The 16,516-nt window shown below is 36.7% G+C and overlaps 1 protein-coding gene across 1 annotated transcript; it reads left to right on the top strand.

Moving 5' to 3' along the window:
* Positions 1-10,405: 10,405 nt before the first annotated feature.
* Positions 10,406-13,395, top strand: LOC149397542 (nucleoid-associated protein At4g30620, chloroplastic-like). Its single transcript, XM_089616114.1, has 7 exons — positions 10,406-10,577; positions 11,081-11,226; positions 11,606-11,706; positions 11,794-11,833; positions 12,051-12,122; positions 12,977-13,033; positions 13,128-13,395. The coding sequence occupies exons 1-7, from the start codon at positions 10,481-10,483 to the stop codon at positions 13,203-13,205; spliced, it is 591 nt and encodes a 196-aa protein (XP_089472240.1). The 5' UTR covers positions 10,406-10,480; the 3' UTR covers positions 13,206-13,395.
* Positions 13,396-16,516: the final 3,121 nt, after the last annotated feature.

Genomic DNA, 16,516 nt, shown 5'->3' with positions numbered 1-16,516 from the left:
CAACAAAGAAGACACATCCCAGAACAAAGACAATCGCTCGCCCATGAAGGGACCACTATGCAAGAAGATTACTAAGGAGGTGGACACTATTCTTGCAGACCGCTACGTCAAGATCCAACAAAAATAGCGTTGGGAACTCCTCGTTAAGTGGAAGGATGCATGAGATGAAGAATCAACCTGGGAGTGTGCATAAGACTTAGAAGACTTCAAGCACAAGATTGAAGAGTTCAAGGAAGCAAGTCAACTGTCACCGACATCAACAACTCTTGTCATGAGAGGGGGTAGAGTACTAGGTTCATTTAAAAAGTACAAGTTCGTCCAAAATCGTAAGTAAATTTATGGCCTCGTGCCCCGTACTAAGTATTTTTGGTAGATTGTACTTACAATTTCCTTTTTGTAAGCCTGATGATGGAATCAATAGAATTAGTGGGGGTGAATGTTAGAGACCTCTTATTTTGTCCTCCAAAAAATATTTGCACACAAGTCCCTGAGCAATTTTGTTTGCTTCATCAGCCTGTTTAATGTTTACTATTGTGAGTTAGTTAAATGTTCGTTTTTCTTCTTTAGGGAAGGGTGATGGAAAGGCATGAGAGGAATGATCCTAAATCCACCACCGGAGATATCAAACTTGCCATGTAACCTTCCCGTTTGATATTAATAGACAAGTAGATTCATTTTGTTTCAATGATTGCTGTGTCGTGTCCCTATGTATGATTGCTTGATCGTTAGTTTGTTTACCCATATGCCTGTCGATATGTGTTTGTGTGTGAATGATGTGGTCCCTATGGCTTGTTATAATGTTATTTTGTGGTTGATCATTATCTTTTGTTGCCTTGCAGACAATTAATAGGCTCACTTGCTAGTGAAGCACCATAAATGTCGCACGTCCCGACTATCTATCGAGCAAAATTAGTCGGCATGTGACATAAAAGAATTAGACCATCAATTTCCATTATTCTTGACACATGGGCAAAACCCAAAACAAACGAAAACACCGATTAAAAGAATAAATTCTCAATAAATTTCACAATAACAATAATTTGATCAAACACATTGACACATCAGATCAATCTTTATGCGGCCAAATTCAATTCAATTGGATCTAGTACCAAAACAAACACACTCACTAGATCATCGGTTAGGCAATAAATTTCAGTGCGAGCATACATCACCCAACAACGCCCAGTAACAAATAGCGGAATATAACAATTCAATTGGAAAATCAATAGTTCAACAATCAAAGGTCTGGTACTATAGGCATTAATTTGAACTATCCTAAATAGCCAATATCTTAAAACTATATATTTTTATGTGATTTTCATATATCATTAGAGAGTGAGAAAGTCTACCTCAATAGATGACGAGAGTGACGATAGCAATGACAGAATCACCGGAATTGATTTATCTCTCTTGACCCCTTTAGACTTGTGAGCTTTCTGTTGATGGTATAAGAAAACTACGTAGTGGATTGAGAGTGGACAAATCCCCTGAGTTTCTCTTTATATAGACACAACATCAGTGTATATAGGAAAATTACATTTATTCAATTTACTAATAGAATTTAATCATATTATTATTAAACACCTAATAGGTATTATAGTTGGGCCACATTTTATTCCCACGTACAAATCCCATATTTAGACCGCACGGGAATACAAGTCTAACATGCAATAGAATATTCGTACTTTCTTCGAAGAATAGAAATTCGTCCCGGAATCCTAGACGACTACAACAACAATCGGCAACTGAATTTCAGTTCACGAGCCAGGAACAAAACCGGAGGATCTTCAAAACGTTTGTTTTCTTCGAAGATTTCACGAAGTCTCAAGAAATGTTTTCTTAAGAGACATTTCAAAGATTTCACAATTTTTTTTATCGGTAATCTGTCGTAACAGGAACCGGCATATAAAAACATACGAATGACAATGGTTATAGCAGGAAATATAAAAGAGAAGATTAATCTTTGTATTCTAAGCATGCAAGAAAAAATGGCAGAAGAGAGAAAAATAATACCTTAGAAAAAGTTGAGGATCACTTCGGATGAAGAATTTGAGAGTGATGAAGAGTTAAATTTTTTTTTTTTTACATACAAATGTGCAAATGCTTTTTGAATACTAGAGATATTTTTATCGACACAATCGCGTGGAAATAATGTTGGAATTGATATAGGGTTAAGAAAAGATTTAACGCTTCGAGCAAGCGGCGGAATTTAAAAATTTTCTTTAAAACAAGTAAAACGTTTTTACTAACCTAGACAAAGAGCAAGTACATATAAATAAAACTATAAATGAGCATTATATGTTTACTACCATATGAGAAGCTTGAACGTTGAGAAGCCTTAGGAAGGTTGAAACGTTCGTCTCCCCTCGCAGCACGTATCTCTTCTTTCCTTGGGAACTCGAGGAACCACAAAAGTTTCTATCACAATAATCACTCGAAAAATAAAGGAATTAGTGTGTGGGCACTTTTAAGCACGACGACTCAAGAACAAGTCTTAAAGTTGAAGAGCTAAAACACTAGGTGAAATGTGGACCTAGGTGCCAAAACAAAAACGAAAGAAAACTTAGAGAGAGAGAGAGAGAGGGATCGGCCAAGAGGTTCTAGAGAGAGAAGCCCTCAATCTCTAAAATTTTGGAATGAATAAAATGAGAGGAATGTGAGCTCTATTTATAGGAGAGGTTTTACCTTCAATAAAGTAGTTTTCTCTTCTATAGAATATCACATATTCTTGAGCAAATATTGCCCTTGTTCTATTAAGGTCACACGTCCAAGGCTTGTCATGCAAGATTTGTTTCCTTATTTGTTTTGCTTCTCTCTTGCCTCTAATTGCCGCCCATGCTCTTTCCTTGTAGAGGAAATTTGTTTCATCTTTTTCTTTTGGCAAGTATCTTCATACATTAATGCACAAAATTGGTCTCCCTTTTTTTTGGGTTGGACGTGCAACATGGGGCTTCTTGAAGGTGTTTCTAGATTTTTCTTCACTTGTTCATGACAACATAAGAAAATCCCATTAAGAATTTTCAAGTAAAATTCTATCAAATGAAATTAATCCTCAAGGCCCAATAATCTCTTCATGGCCGAGTGGTTTAAGTTTTATTTGTCATCATATGACAATGTCAAAACGTTTATTGACATTCATTTCATCCTATGTCCAAAAAGACAAAAATACCCTTTAGACAATTTTCGTAAAACTTGTCTTGTTCTTGTTTTGACTTAGCTTCTAGTTTAACTATTCCTACTTGATATGATTTGTGACAGTGACCTCATGGATCCAAATGAACAAAGCTTGAGCTAAAATACTTGGACTCAAAAGGTCACAAACCTTTTCCAAGTTTACCTTAATGTCAACTGACTCCACTAAAGAGTTGACACTGAGAATCTCTCGGTTCAAACGAATTTATTTTCTACTCAAGAATTCAACTAAATTGTTATGAGTGGATCCACTTAATGTTATCTATGTTTACCCTTCATGAATATCATCAGCTAGTCAGGATTTACAAAATTATCATTTTACCCTTCTAGTTGTTATTTCTTCAACTCATTTGTCGCTTGTGAATAAGTTAGAAACAATGTATTGACGAGGAGCTAACAAGTCTCATTGTTTCATCCAAAAGAGTCATGACTCAATTTGGACACTGGCCAGTTCATTTATTCACATTCCAAGGAACAAAACATGAGGTTATATACATTGCATTTCAGCAATCTTGTACATGAATTCCATATCTATGAGAGCTTCACAAAGTTACTCGTGACATCTTCATAAATTAGTACTTCACCAATAGGTCTTGTTAAGAATCACATAGTGAATCCGAACTCTGACTTTCTCAAATGAGAATACGTAAACTATGAAATGACATGTCTCATGTAAGAATTGAGGTAAGCATGATGCAATTCATACGTAGTGACTTGGAGACATAAGAGGTTAAATGGTTTGTTCTTATTTTGTCTCTAAAAGTGCACTGGTCAATTCAGTAGCTTCCGAAGATACCTAGAAGAACTATAAAGTGTCCAACTCTCAATGTCCCACAACAATTGTACTGATATCAATAGTCCCTTGATCCTTAGATTGCGAATATATTGTTTTAAGCAAGGAAAAAAATGCCGATGAATTTCCAGAATTTTCGCCGAGAAATTCGTTTCCGGTGGGTCAACGGCCGACGATAGGCTAAGGTGTCGTTTCGTCGTTTTATGCCGAGCGAATTTCCAGGAAACGGCGTGTCGTTTCGCCCAAAAAACGACTGGTAGTTTTCGTTTCATTTTTAGTATAAAAACCATGTTTATTCGTCGAACATTTCCGAAAGTCGTAGAAAAAGGAAAAAAAAACGAAAGTCTGGTGTGTTGTAGCAGTGAAGAAGACGACCAGGTTTCGGCGACGGAGCGAGGATTTTCGGCGACTTTCATTTTTTTCGGATCACTGACGTTCAAATCCAACAATTTGTCGGGGAATTTCGGGGGAGATCCAAGAAATTCGTTTCCTTTGTAATCACAATTTCGGCGAGATTTATTTAAAAAAATCGATGTTAAAGAAGAAGAAGAAGAAGAAGAAGAAGGAGAGAGAGAGAGAGAGAGAGAGAGAGAGAGAGAGAGAGAGAGAGAGAGAGAGAGAGAGAGATGTAGTGTCACGTTTAATATTAGTGTAGCAGTTTTTTTTTTAATTTGATGGTACAAGTTGTAGTGTCACGTCATTGCTATTGCTTTTGAGTGGGAAAATGGAGAGTTGGCGAGAGAGAGAGAGAGAGAGAGAGAGAGAGAGAGAGAGAGAGATAGATACAAACAATATTAGTTTATTATTACCCAAACGTTTCCATATTTCCAATACATCATTTCATATTTTCAATGAATCTAGACTCTAGTACAATTACACCACCGGACCACCCTACATTAAATATATTATATTATACATTATTATGTATTAATAATATTAAAGTAAAAAAATCATAAACAATAGATATTATTAATAGAAAATATTATTTATATATTTTAAATGAACACACATATTTAGAAACACATATATCTAAATTATTTTATTACATTATTTATTTGTTCTCTTAAATAAATGTATATATACATATATATAGAGTAAATGAATTGTTCTCAATGGTGCCCACAAGAAGAGTTGTAGTCTTTATTTTGTACATTTGATGTAATAAAGTCTCATGAAGACTCTTGCTTGTAATTTCTTATTCATTAATAAAAAGATGTAACGTTCATTCATTCATTCCTCATTGTCTGTTTGAAGCTTTATGATAAAACATTAGTCTTTAGTCCATAAACAAACTTAACAACTTACGAAGAGACAAATGTAGATTTGCATGAACAAACTCTTCGTAGTTTGCTTAAAACGATATATTCGCAATCTAAGTGTCAAAAGACTATTGACCTCAGTACGATTGTTAGGAGAATCTATGATGTCTGGTTATGAGGCATTGAGAGTTGGAGACTCTATAGTTCTTCTAGGTATCTTCCGAAGGTACTGAATTGACCAGTGCACTTCTAGAAACAAAATAAGAACAAACCATTTAACCTCTTATGTCTCGAAGTCACTACGTATGAATTGCATCATGCTTACCTTAATCCTGAAATGAGACATGTCATTTCATAGCTTACGTATTCTCATTTGAGAAAGTCAGAGTTAGGGCTCACTATGTGGTTCCCAACAGAACCTATTGGTGAAGTACTAAGTTATGAAGATGTCATGAGTAACTTTGTGAAGTTCTCATAGATATGGAATTCATGTACAAAATTGCTGAAATGCAATGTATATCACCTCATGCTTTGTTCCTTGGAATGTGAATAAATGAACTGGCCAGTGTCCAAATTGAGTCATGACTCTTTTTGATGAATCAATGTGACTTGTTAGCTCATCGTCAATACATTGTTTCTAACTTATTCACAAGCGACAAAGGAGTAGAGGAAATAACAGCTAGAAGGGTAAAATGGTAATTTTTTTAAATCTCATCTAGTTGATGATATTCATGAAGGGTAAACATAGATAATATTCAATGGATCCACTCATTACAATTAAGTAGAATTCTTGAGTAGAAATTATATTCATTTGAACCGAGTGATTTCAGAGTCAACTCTTTAGTGGAGTCAGTTGACATTAAGCTAGAACTTGGAAAAGGTTTATGAACTTTTGAGTCCAAGTGTTTAGCTCAAGCTTTGTTCATTTGGATCCATGAGGTCACTGTCATAAATCACATCGAGTAGAAATAGTTAAACTAGAAGCTAAGTCATAACAAGAACGAGACAAGTTTTACGAAAATTGTCAAAAGGGTAATTTTGTCTTTTTGGACATGGCATGAAATGAATGTCAATAAATTTTTTGACATGATCATATGATGACTTAAATCACTCGGCCATGATGTGTTCATTGGGCCTTGTGAATTAATTTCATTTCAAAGAATTTTACTTGAAAATTCTTATTGGGGTTTTTTTATGTTGTCATGAACAAATAAAGAAAAATCTAGAAAGCCTTTCTAGAAGCCTTTTGGTCGTCCAACCCAAGGGAATGGGAGACTAAAATTCGTGCAGCCCTAGTGTGAAAGAGAGATTATTTTGTGCATTAATGTATGAAGATACTTGCCAAAAGAAAAAGAGGAAACAAATTTCCTCTAGAAGGAAAGTTGATTTTCGGCCAAGAGAGAAGGAATCAAATGAGGAAACAAATCCAAAGCTTCCATGAAGCACGTTGGACGCCCATGAGGTGTGAAAAAGAGGAAATAATATTTCCTCATGAATATGTGATATTCTATAGAGAAAAGGAAACTACTTTTTGAAGGTTATCCTTCTCCTATAAATAGAGCCCTCAGTCCTCTCATTTTCTCATCCCACATAAGTTAGAGATTGAGAGTTTCTCTCTCTAGACATTGTGGCGGATCCTCTCTCTGTCTCTCTAGTTATTTTCGGTTTTTGTTTTGGCACCTAGGTCCACATTTGACCTAGTGTTTTAGCTCTTCGACTTTGAGACTTGTTCTTGAGTCGTCGTGTTTAAAAGTGCCCACTCACTAATTCGTTTTCTCTCGAGTGATTTTTGTGATAGAAACTATCATGGTTGCTCGTGTTGCCGAGGAAAGAAGAGAGACGTGCTGCGAGAGTGACGAACGTTGCAACTTTTCAAAAGCTTCTCGACGTTCAAGGTTCTAAAAAGGTTAGTAAATTTATTATGCTCATAATAGTTTATATTTACATGTGCTTGCTCTTTTTCTAGGTTAGTAAAATCGTTTTACTTGTTAAAAGAAAATTTTTAAAATTTCGCTGCTTACCCGAATCGTTAAACTTTTTCTTAAACCCTAGATCAATCCCAACAAATGGTATCAGAGCTATGGTTAAGCAAACCATGAAGAGTTTGTTCATGCAAATCTACATTTGTCTCTTCATATGTTGTTAGGTTTGTTTATGGACTAAAGACTAAGGTTTTATCATAAAGCTTCAGACAAGGAAGAATGAATGAACGTTTCAACTTTTATTAATAAATAAGCAATTACAAGCAAGAGTATTCGTGAGACTTTATTACATCAAATGTATATAAGTAAAGACTACAACTCTTTTTGTGGACATCATTGACAATAAATAGTCGAAGCGACGTGACGTGCAAACAGCTGACAGTAAAGAAGGTGAAGCAGTGAGACATTTAGACGTAGCCTGATTTGAAAGGAAGAAAAAATAATTACCAGTCCTAGCAATGATTTGTTTTTCTCTATGGGCCAATAGTGAAAGAACAAGTAGGCGAGCCGTGTGGGAACACATGGATTCAAAGGGTATTAACGAAAATAAAATATTGGGGATTAGAACAGGAAAGCAAATCGGCGCGAGAATCAAAGCTGTGTTTTAGTTCCACAAGTAATATATACTTGCCGAACTAGGGGGCTGAATGTTGGTACATAACTTCGTTGATAAGACATGCCTAACTAGTTAGGCCAAATTGGGTCAGGCTCATCCTGGCTTCATGGTTCGGAACCAGACGGAAGGAAGGAATTCCTTTACCTGCGTGTGTCTCACGGTACTACCATGTACCGTAGGCCTCGGAAATGGAAGACAAATTTTCGCCACGTGTCGGAAGCGGTACAGGGGGTTCGGAAGGATGTCAGGCGCATTGTACCGTTGGCAAGGAGAGAGAAAGAAGAGGGGGATGTGTGTGTGTGTGTCAGTGTATATATTTGTAGCAGAAGAGGAAATAAATTGCAAAAAGTAGACATTGGCTATAGACTATTGGCTGTTGTTTGATTTTTTATTTTTTTTAATTCTTTATTGGAAGTTAATGGAAATATGGATTTCCATTATGGTTAACGGAAATTCCATTTCCAATAAGTAATGGAAGGCACCAAAATTGGAAATGGAAATACCATTTCCAATAAACAATGGAAGGTGACTTATTGGAAATGGAATTTCCATTTCCTTCCAATAGCATGAGGTCAGGCTCGTCTGCACGAGATTAAATGAAGGAGTTTGAGCTGCGCAATTAGTTTGATGAAGGAGAATAATGTGGAAAAACATATTCGAGAATCGACAAAGTAAAGGAAAGAAATTTTGACCTATAAAATGGATGTATTAACTACTTTTTTCTTTTTATAGAGCTTAATTGCGGGGATATTAACGTATGAATCTCATTACATGAGTTTGACATTGGTATCCGTAATATAAATATGCAAAAACAAGTCCAAGAAGGGACACGTATAGTTCTGGCCAATTATTAATAACACATAACTAGCAACTTCCTCTATTTTACCAAGCTTTGTCTAGAAATCACTGGTTCATCTCTTTAAGCAGAAAGTTCACATTCCCTTTTAGGAAAATTTAACCCACCTCAAAGCAAGAAATCAAATATTAAACATATAATATTCGTAATTATTGACCTCGGAAATTCCACGTCAACAACACCCCATTGAGGCATGTCACAAGCAAGTCCGCAACACGTCATTGAGGCGCGCCATCAAAACAAGCCGCGTATAAAGTCATGGCACGCCACTTAGATGCACCACATGCATGATGTCACACCCCAGAAAGTGGGGTGTAAATTTTGACGATAATTAAACTCTAATAAATTCTACAGAACCATTACACAGTGCGTACTCAGTCAATGACTGAACAAGTCCAAATAAAAAATGTACATAAATAAACGATTACACATGATCAAGACATGTCATCATGGTGCGCCATCAAGACATGCAGCACGCCACCAGGCCATGGTCGGGCCTAACCACCTCAACCAGGGTCATGGCCAGACCAAGCCACTTTTTCCCAGGGCCATGGCCGAGCTAGACCCTTCGCCCGGGGCAACAACTTCACAATTTGGAGGTAAGTTCTCTCCAATTTGGAGAAAAATATCCTAAGTTTACAACTTCACTAAGAAAAAACCATGCCAAACATCTTTCTCTCTCTCTCTCTCTCTCTATATATATATATATATATATATATATATATAAATTCTCTTGAACCAAGCATATTAAAGCCAAAGTTACCATCTTTCCCCACTTTCTCTTTAAACTAAAGGAGACAAGGACAAAAGCTACCACCTCAAATAGTCATCAGACTTATATTGAGTGTTGGAGCACGTGTTAGAGGAAACCCCTCTGCGCCCCTATATCTCAAGATTCCTCTTTTGCTAGGTGACCAAGATCGAAGGCCCATCCAACCAAGAAGAAGGAGAGACACAGAGAGCCACTGCCACCACCTCGATCGACCCTTCTAAAGACCCTTGAAGGTCGTGGCTATTTGGGTCTAACCTAATTTGCTATGACTTTCTTTTGACTGAAGGAAGTCTTATCTTCTTTCCTAAGGCCCTCTTGAGATAACAACGGTTCAGGTTCGTCTCCAACTAGACGTTGTGACCTTTTCGAGCCTGACCGAAAGGTGACTCAAGGATCTCAAAACGACGCAAGTGCCAGCTTTCCACTTTGGCATGTGTCTCGTAAATACTATCCGAGAAATCGTATTAGGAAATAGTATTTTTGTTAATTTTAGTTAATTAATAATATGAGTGACTAATTTTCAATTATTAACTAAATGTTGAATAAAATGTAATATCAATGTTTTAAGAAGGTTATCTAGTTACATTACCATTTTAAAGTTACTAAAAAAATAGAGTTTTCATAAATATATAAGTGCAAAAATTATAAAACTAAAATGATTAATATCAGATTCCAATGATAAAGATAAAAATAGACGAGTATAAAACCTTCCATGTGGAAGATATTTAGACGAAATCTAATAGAGAAAGAAACGGGAGTAGAATGGCGGATTATTGGACTACATAATTTTTTTTTTTTTTTTTCTAACATTCACATCCCATTGGTCTGTCACTTAGTTTACATGAACCCAACCCACTACTTCATAAACTAATCCAGTGTATTTCAGACCACTTTTTACTCAAAAACCCTTTATATAAACTAAAAACAAATAATAATAATAATAAAAACCTCTTATCTCTCTCTCTCTCTCTCTCTCCCTCCCTCCCTCCCTCCCTCTACTAGCTTCGACAATGGCTTCAGCGGTTCCCGTGACGGGTCAGGTATCGAATCCACGAGGACTCGGAGTCACTGATAGGAAGCAACAAAGCCGTTCTGCTCTTTCACTCTGTAACTCTCATCTCTCTCTCTCTGGAATTTGAAGTTCTGTATGAAAAGAAATGAGGGATATTGAAAAACCATGTCCGCATTTTCTTTTCACTGTATTGTTTCTCTGTGATTTATCGTAATTTAGATGATAATTAAAAAAGAATAGCGTGTCACTGTTGCACAGAGCTAAGTAACTCTTATTTGAAGAAATTGGGTATTTTTTATAAGAAAAAAGATTGAAAATTGAAGCTATTTTTTTGTTTTGTGTTTTATTTCCAATGTATATTTTTTTCCAATAATTTACATGAATAAAAATACAAAGAAACAAAATGCTATTTGTTCAAAAGACTGTCTTTTCTTTTGTTTGTGCATTTTTGCTATTTTTTTAATCTTGGAAGGTGACGTTTAGGGTTCTGTTGTATGTGGTAAAGAGAACTCTAGAGAAGTGTTATTTAGGTTGATAAACTATGGTAACATTTTATACCCTATATTGATTAATCATAACTCTTCTCGTGTTTTTACAGGTAACTTAAGTTCGAATGCAAACATTGTTGGTAAGAAGGTTTCTTCAAACTCATATCGGAATGTGGGACATAGCCGGCGATCTCTTTGCGTGCATGGTCTATTCGGGGGGAAGAAGGAAAACAATGAGAATGGGAATGACTCAAAGGTTAATCAACTCATACTAATTTTATCTTTTTCATATTCAAGTCGTGATAATGTTTATGTAATTTTGATATAGCTTCATTTCGTGAAACGTTACAGCCACGTCCGGTCTGAAGTGAAATTATTATTCTTTACTTACTTACACAGAAGTATTGTGTCGCAATGATTTTTCATGATTTTAAGCTGTGCTAGGTAATAGAGGATAAATTTTTGTGAGGAAGGTATTGATGTTTATGGCTTGTGTTTGGGTGTAACGTATAGTTTGTGTGAGAAATGTATATTGTTACTATAAGTCAAATTCAAAATATTAAATATGGTGTTTTTGTAACCATAATGCTGTTTTTTAATGGCCTCTCAACTTATATATGTCCGTTTACTTTTAGGCAGGAATATTTGGAAACATGGCAAATCTATATGACACTGTGAAGAAAGCGCAGATGGTTGTCCAAGTTGAGGCAGTTCGAGTACAAAAAGAGCTTGCTGCGTATGTTACAAATAATCTTTTTTCTTATATTTTTTTTTGGGTATCCCCTTATTTTTGAGTTTTACCATTTTTCTATCATATTTGCAGAGCAGAGTTTGATGGTTATTGTGAAGGTGAGCTAATAAAGGTATCTTTCTCTCTCTCTCTCTCTCTCTAGACATATATTTGTACCCTATCTTATGCAATATGGCATTTTTCTTGTGCAAATATGAGATAATATGTCATGTTCTATTCCTCAACCTTTGTATTGCATAGACTTGAATCTTGTAAAAGCTTGTTAGGATTATTATAACTGATGATCATAGTTAATAGCAATAGCAATTTTTTTTTACGTTACATTTCAGGTAACGCTATCTGGAAATCAGCAGCCCATACGCACAGAGATTACTGAAGCTGCAATGGAGTTAGGACCCGAAGTAAGTTCTTTACTGGATTCTGTTGACCATTTTTTCAAAATTTTTATAAGGAACCCAATAAATAAAATGAGAGAAGTTTAGTGAAGCGAATGCAAAACACAAACAAGAGGTCGCTAGACCAATCTCGAATGAGGGATAAGAATGGACTCAAGATTGATTTAATTGCAAATGGAATTATGTACACTGATAATGTATTATATATCCACACTAAAATATTGCATTGTTTCCATATGAACTATGTATCTCGCATTGTATCCCGTTTTTAGAGTCTGATGCATATTCAATGTGCGGTACCATTGTTGTTTGACTGTTTGGCTTAAATAGTCATTGAACTTTTATGCGAGTTGCACTTTGATACCTAAATAGTTTCCTGAGCAGATTGGTCCTCAAACATTTTCCAAAAATAAAGAAAAAAGAATGGTTCTCAAACTATTGATTTTGTGACATTTTAGTCATTTACATATAAATATTGAACTTTTTAATGAAATCTATCTCCTATGAAACTTAAAACATATTTGTCTACTTAAGTAACTTGTTAATTTTATAAAAGAAACTAATTATGCTGTATTCTAATTTCTAATGCTAAAAAACACTAAATAAAAGTTTCTTCAGAATTAGATCGTGTTTTAACAAAAAATTTCGAAATTGTAACCATGTTAAGTCTGTTAATATGTTGCGCTTCTGTGTGCACCAAATAAGGACATCATGCTTTTTATCTACTCGTCCTAGATTTTCAATTACCATTTCTGTTCTCTGCACGAATATGTTTATTGAGTTTATATGTTTATAATGAGAAATGATGTTTATATGTTTATAATGAGAAATGATGTTTATATGTTTGCTTTGTAATGCAGAAACTCTCTCTTCTGGTCACGGAGGCCTATAAGGATGCCCATCAAAAGAGTGTGTTGGTATGAAATTTTCATTGTTTTGTTTTTGCAAAGCACGAGGTTGAAAAAATCACCACTTCAATTTTGTGTGCTAAATTTAAAATTATTCTTGCAGGCCATGAAAGACCGGATGAGTGATCTCGCACAGAGTTTAGGAATGCCTCCGGGTCTCGGGGATTCACTCAAGCCTTAAGCATTAGGAGTTTTGTATATGAACTGGGCAAAGAAACTCTCACATGTAAGAGCCATAAGTTTAAGTTTCAACTAATTTGTGTTCCAATGGAATTAGAGATTTCTCAACCATTTTGCTATAATAGAGATTTTTCGTAGCTTCGTTTTTGCATTGACTCTCACTAAATGAATCATTGGTAATATTTCTCTCATTTGTTTCGTCACCTAGAGGAAAATTGTGTCTTTTTCATCCATTTCTTATACTTGTGAATTGAATATATATATATATATATATATATATATATATATATATATATATGTTTAGTCAGCTGCCAGCGTGGCATAAGTTGTTAGAGTTAGTTAGAGTCAATGTCTGTAATCGTGGTAGTATAAAGCACCACGTAGTCTAGCTAGTTTCTTTTTTCTTAGAGAGTCTTTTGGTTTTATCAGAGGTTTACACATTGTACACAGAGTATTGGGAGAGTGTTTGAGCGGCTGAGAGATCGGGAAATTCTTTCTTCTCCGGGTAGCTTAGGTCACACGTTTCTCTATGTTTTGGCATCGAAGAACTCGGATTGTGAGTCTTCGAGGAATCGATAGTGTTCCTGGGTGTGTTTTGATCGGAAAGATTTAGTGCAACGAATTTCTGTGGGGAATTCCGGGGAGTAGGCGTGTTTGCCGAACCTCGTAAACAATCTTCGTGTGTTCTTATCTTGAGCTTTATCTGTTCGCTGTATTGTCCAAAAGAACTAGGATAGGAATCCTAACAGTGGTATCAGAGCCTCGTGGCGATCGAAAATCATCGATGAAGGTTCTTGGCACCCTAGTTCTTCATCTTGGGGGACAAGGAGGTGAAATCTGAGGCCGGTGGAAGAGTTACAGAAATTGAGGATCAAGATTCGTCGTTGATCAACACCGACTCCAACAACGCCATTGTAATTGCCCAAGAAAACTGGTCTACGCCAAGTATGATGATCGACATCGAGAAATTCGATGGCAATGGCGATTTCAGAATTTGGCGACGGAAGATCAGAGCTCTCTTGGCTCAACAACGCCTTCTTAAGGCGATTGACGATCCAATAGTGTGGCCAAAAGGAACGACAGAGGAAGAGAAGAACGAGGTCTTAGAGATTGCTACAGGGACAATCATCTTCCATCTATCAGACTCGGTGATTCGCTTGGTTGACAGCGAAGACACACCGGCGAAGATTTGGAGAAAATTGGATTCCCTGTTTCAGGTAAAGTCTCTCACTAACAAGATCTATCTTAAAGAGAGACTGTTTGGGTACAGAATGAGCACAGCAAAGTCTTTGGAAGAGAATCTTGATGAGTTTCTCAAGATGACGATCGAACTCGCTAACTCCGGTGACAAGGAAGCTCTTAGCGATGAGAACCAAGCGATCATCATTCTCAATTCTCTTCCAGAAGCCTACAAGGAAGTCAAGACTGCTATCAAGTATGGCCGTACGGAGATCTCTCGAGAAGAGGTGGTGTCAGCTTTGAGGTCTAAGGAATTTGAGCTCAAAACTGAACGCAACAATTCAGGCGGTGAAAGTAATTATGGCAGAGGAAGAAGCCCCAACAAGAATCAAAACAAAGCTCAATCCTCAAGAAGTCAAAGTAAAAGCCAAGAACACTCCAGTAAAGGAAAGGAAAGGGAACTCAGGACTTGCTTCTACTGCAAGAAACAGGGGCATTTGAAGAAAGACTGCCACAAGTGGAAGAAGAACCAGAAGGACAAGCCAAGCACATCAACCACAAGAGCCAAGACTCAGCCAACTATGGTGATGGCTATGATAGTGGTGAGGTTCTCCTGGTAAATTCAAATGCCAATAGAAGTGAGTGGATTATGGATTCTGGTTGCATGTACCACATGACCTTTCACAAGGAATGGCTTTCTGATTTCAAAGAACTCAGAGGAGGCAGTGTTGTCCTGGGGAACAGTGACACTTGTCAGGTGGAGGGCATGGGAAATGTCAGAATCAACATGTTTGATGGGTGTACCAGAATTCTAAAGGATGTTCGCTTAGTTCCAAGTCTCACAAGGAATCTTGTGTCACTAGGAGTCTTGGATGGTTATGTGAACAAGATTGAAAAGGGGGTCAAGAGGATCTCACGTGGCTCTATGGTGGTGATCAAGGGTCAGAAACAAGATGGCCTATATCACCTGATTGGAGAGACTCAAGAAGCTTCATCAGCAAATGTCACTGAGGCTAAAGAGGATAAAAAAGATGTCCTTTGGCATAGAAGGCTTGGTCACATAGGTGACAAAGGCTTACAACTCATGAAGGATCAGAAATACTTTGGAAATGAGAAGATAAGCAAAGTGGACTTCTGTGAACAATGCATCCTCGGCAAACATCATCGACTGAAGTTCAAGACAGGACAACACAATTCCAAAGCAGTTTTGGAGTACATCCATTCAGATCTGTGGGGCCCTGAACAACATACAACTCATGGTGGTAACTCTTACTTTCTCTCTATAGTTGATGATTTCTCTAGGAAGGTTTGGATTTTTCTTATTAAAAACAAGAATGATGCCTTTGAAAAATTCAAATCCTGGAAGGTTTTAGTAGAAAACATAACTGATAAGAAAGTAAAGACACTGAGAACAGATAATGGCTTGGAGTTTTGCAATGATGTTTTTGACAGGTATTGCAAAGATGAAGGAATTCAAAGGCATCACACTGTTAGGAAAACTCCACAACAAAATGGTGTCGCAGAACGAATGAACAGAACCTTGCTGGACAAGTCAAGGTGTATGCTTTTCAGTTCAGGGCTTGCAAAGCATTTCTGGGGAGAAGCAGTGGTTACTGCAGCCTATCTGGTCAACAGGAGTCCTTCAAGTGCAATAGAGTTCAAAACTCCAGAAGAGGTATGGTCAGGTAAAATTCCTGATATCTCTCATCATAGAGTTTTTGGCTGTGCTGCTTTTGCTCACCAGAAAGAGGGAAAATTAGATCGTAGGGCTGTTAAATGTGTTTTCCTAGGGTATCCTAAGGGTACTAAAGGCTATAGATTATGGTTGAAAGGTGATAGAGGTTTCAAAACTATTAACAGTAGGGATGTTATCTTCCATGAAACTGAATTTCCCTGTTTAACTGAGTCTGGTGCTAGAGACACAGATACTTCTTGTAGAACTAACCATGCAGGTACAACTAGCATAGAAATGAGTCCCACAGCAGCTTCATCAGATCAAATGGAGCAGATGACAAGAGGACTGGAAGATCCACACTCACAAAGGAGTCAAGAGCAAGAGGTTCAGAAAGACCCTCAACCTGACGAGGATGGATAAGAAGAGAGGTGTGCTTCCCCTACCAGTTACCAGCTTGT

This window comes from Urtica dioica, chromosome 5 (assembly GCF_054948205.1).
Source record: "Urtica dioica subsp. dioica isolate 48M chromosome 5, U.dioica_male_clone48M_v1_H2, whole genome shotgun sequence".
NCBI lineage: Eukaryota > Viridiplantae > Streptophyta > Magnoliopsida > Rosales > Urticaceae > Urtica > Urtica dioica.
The sequence above is the reverse complement of the archived record's forward strand: the minus strand, read 5'-3'. Positions and strand labels throughout refer to the sequence as shown.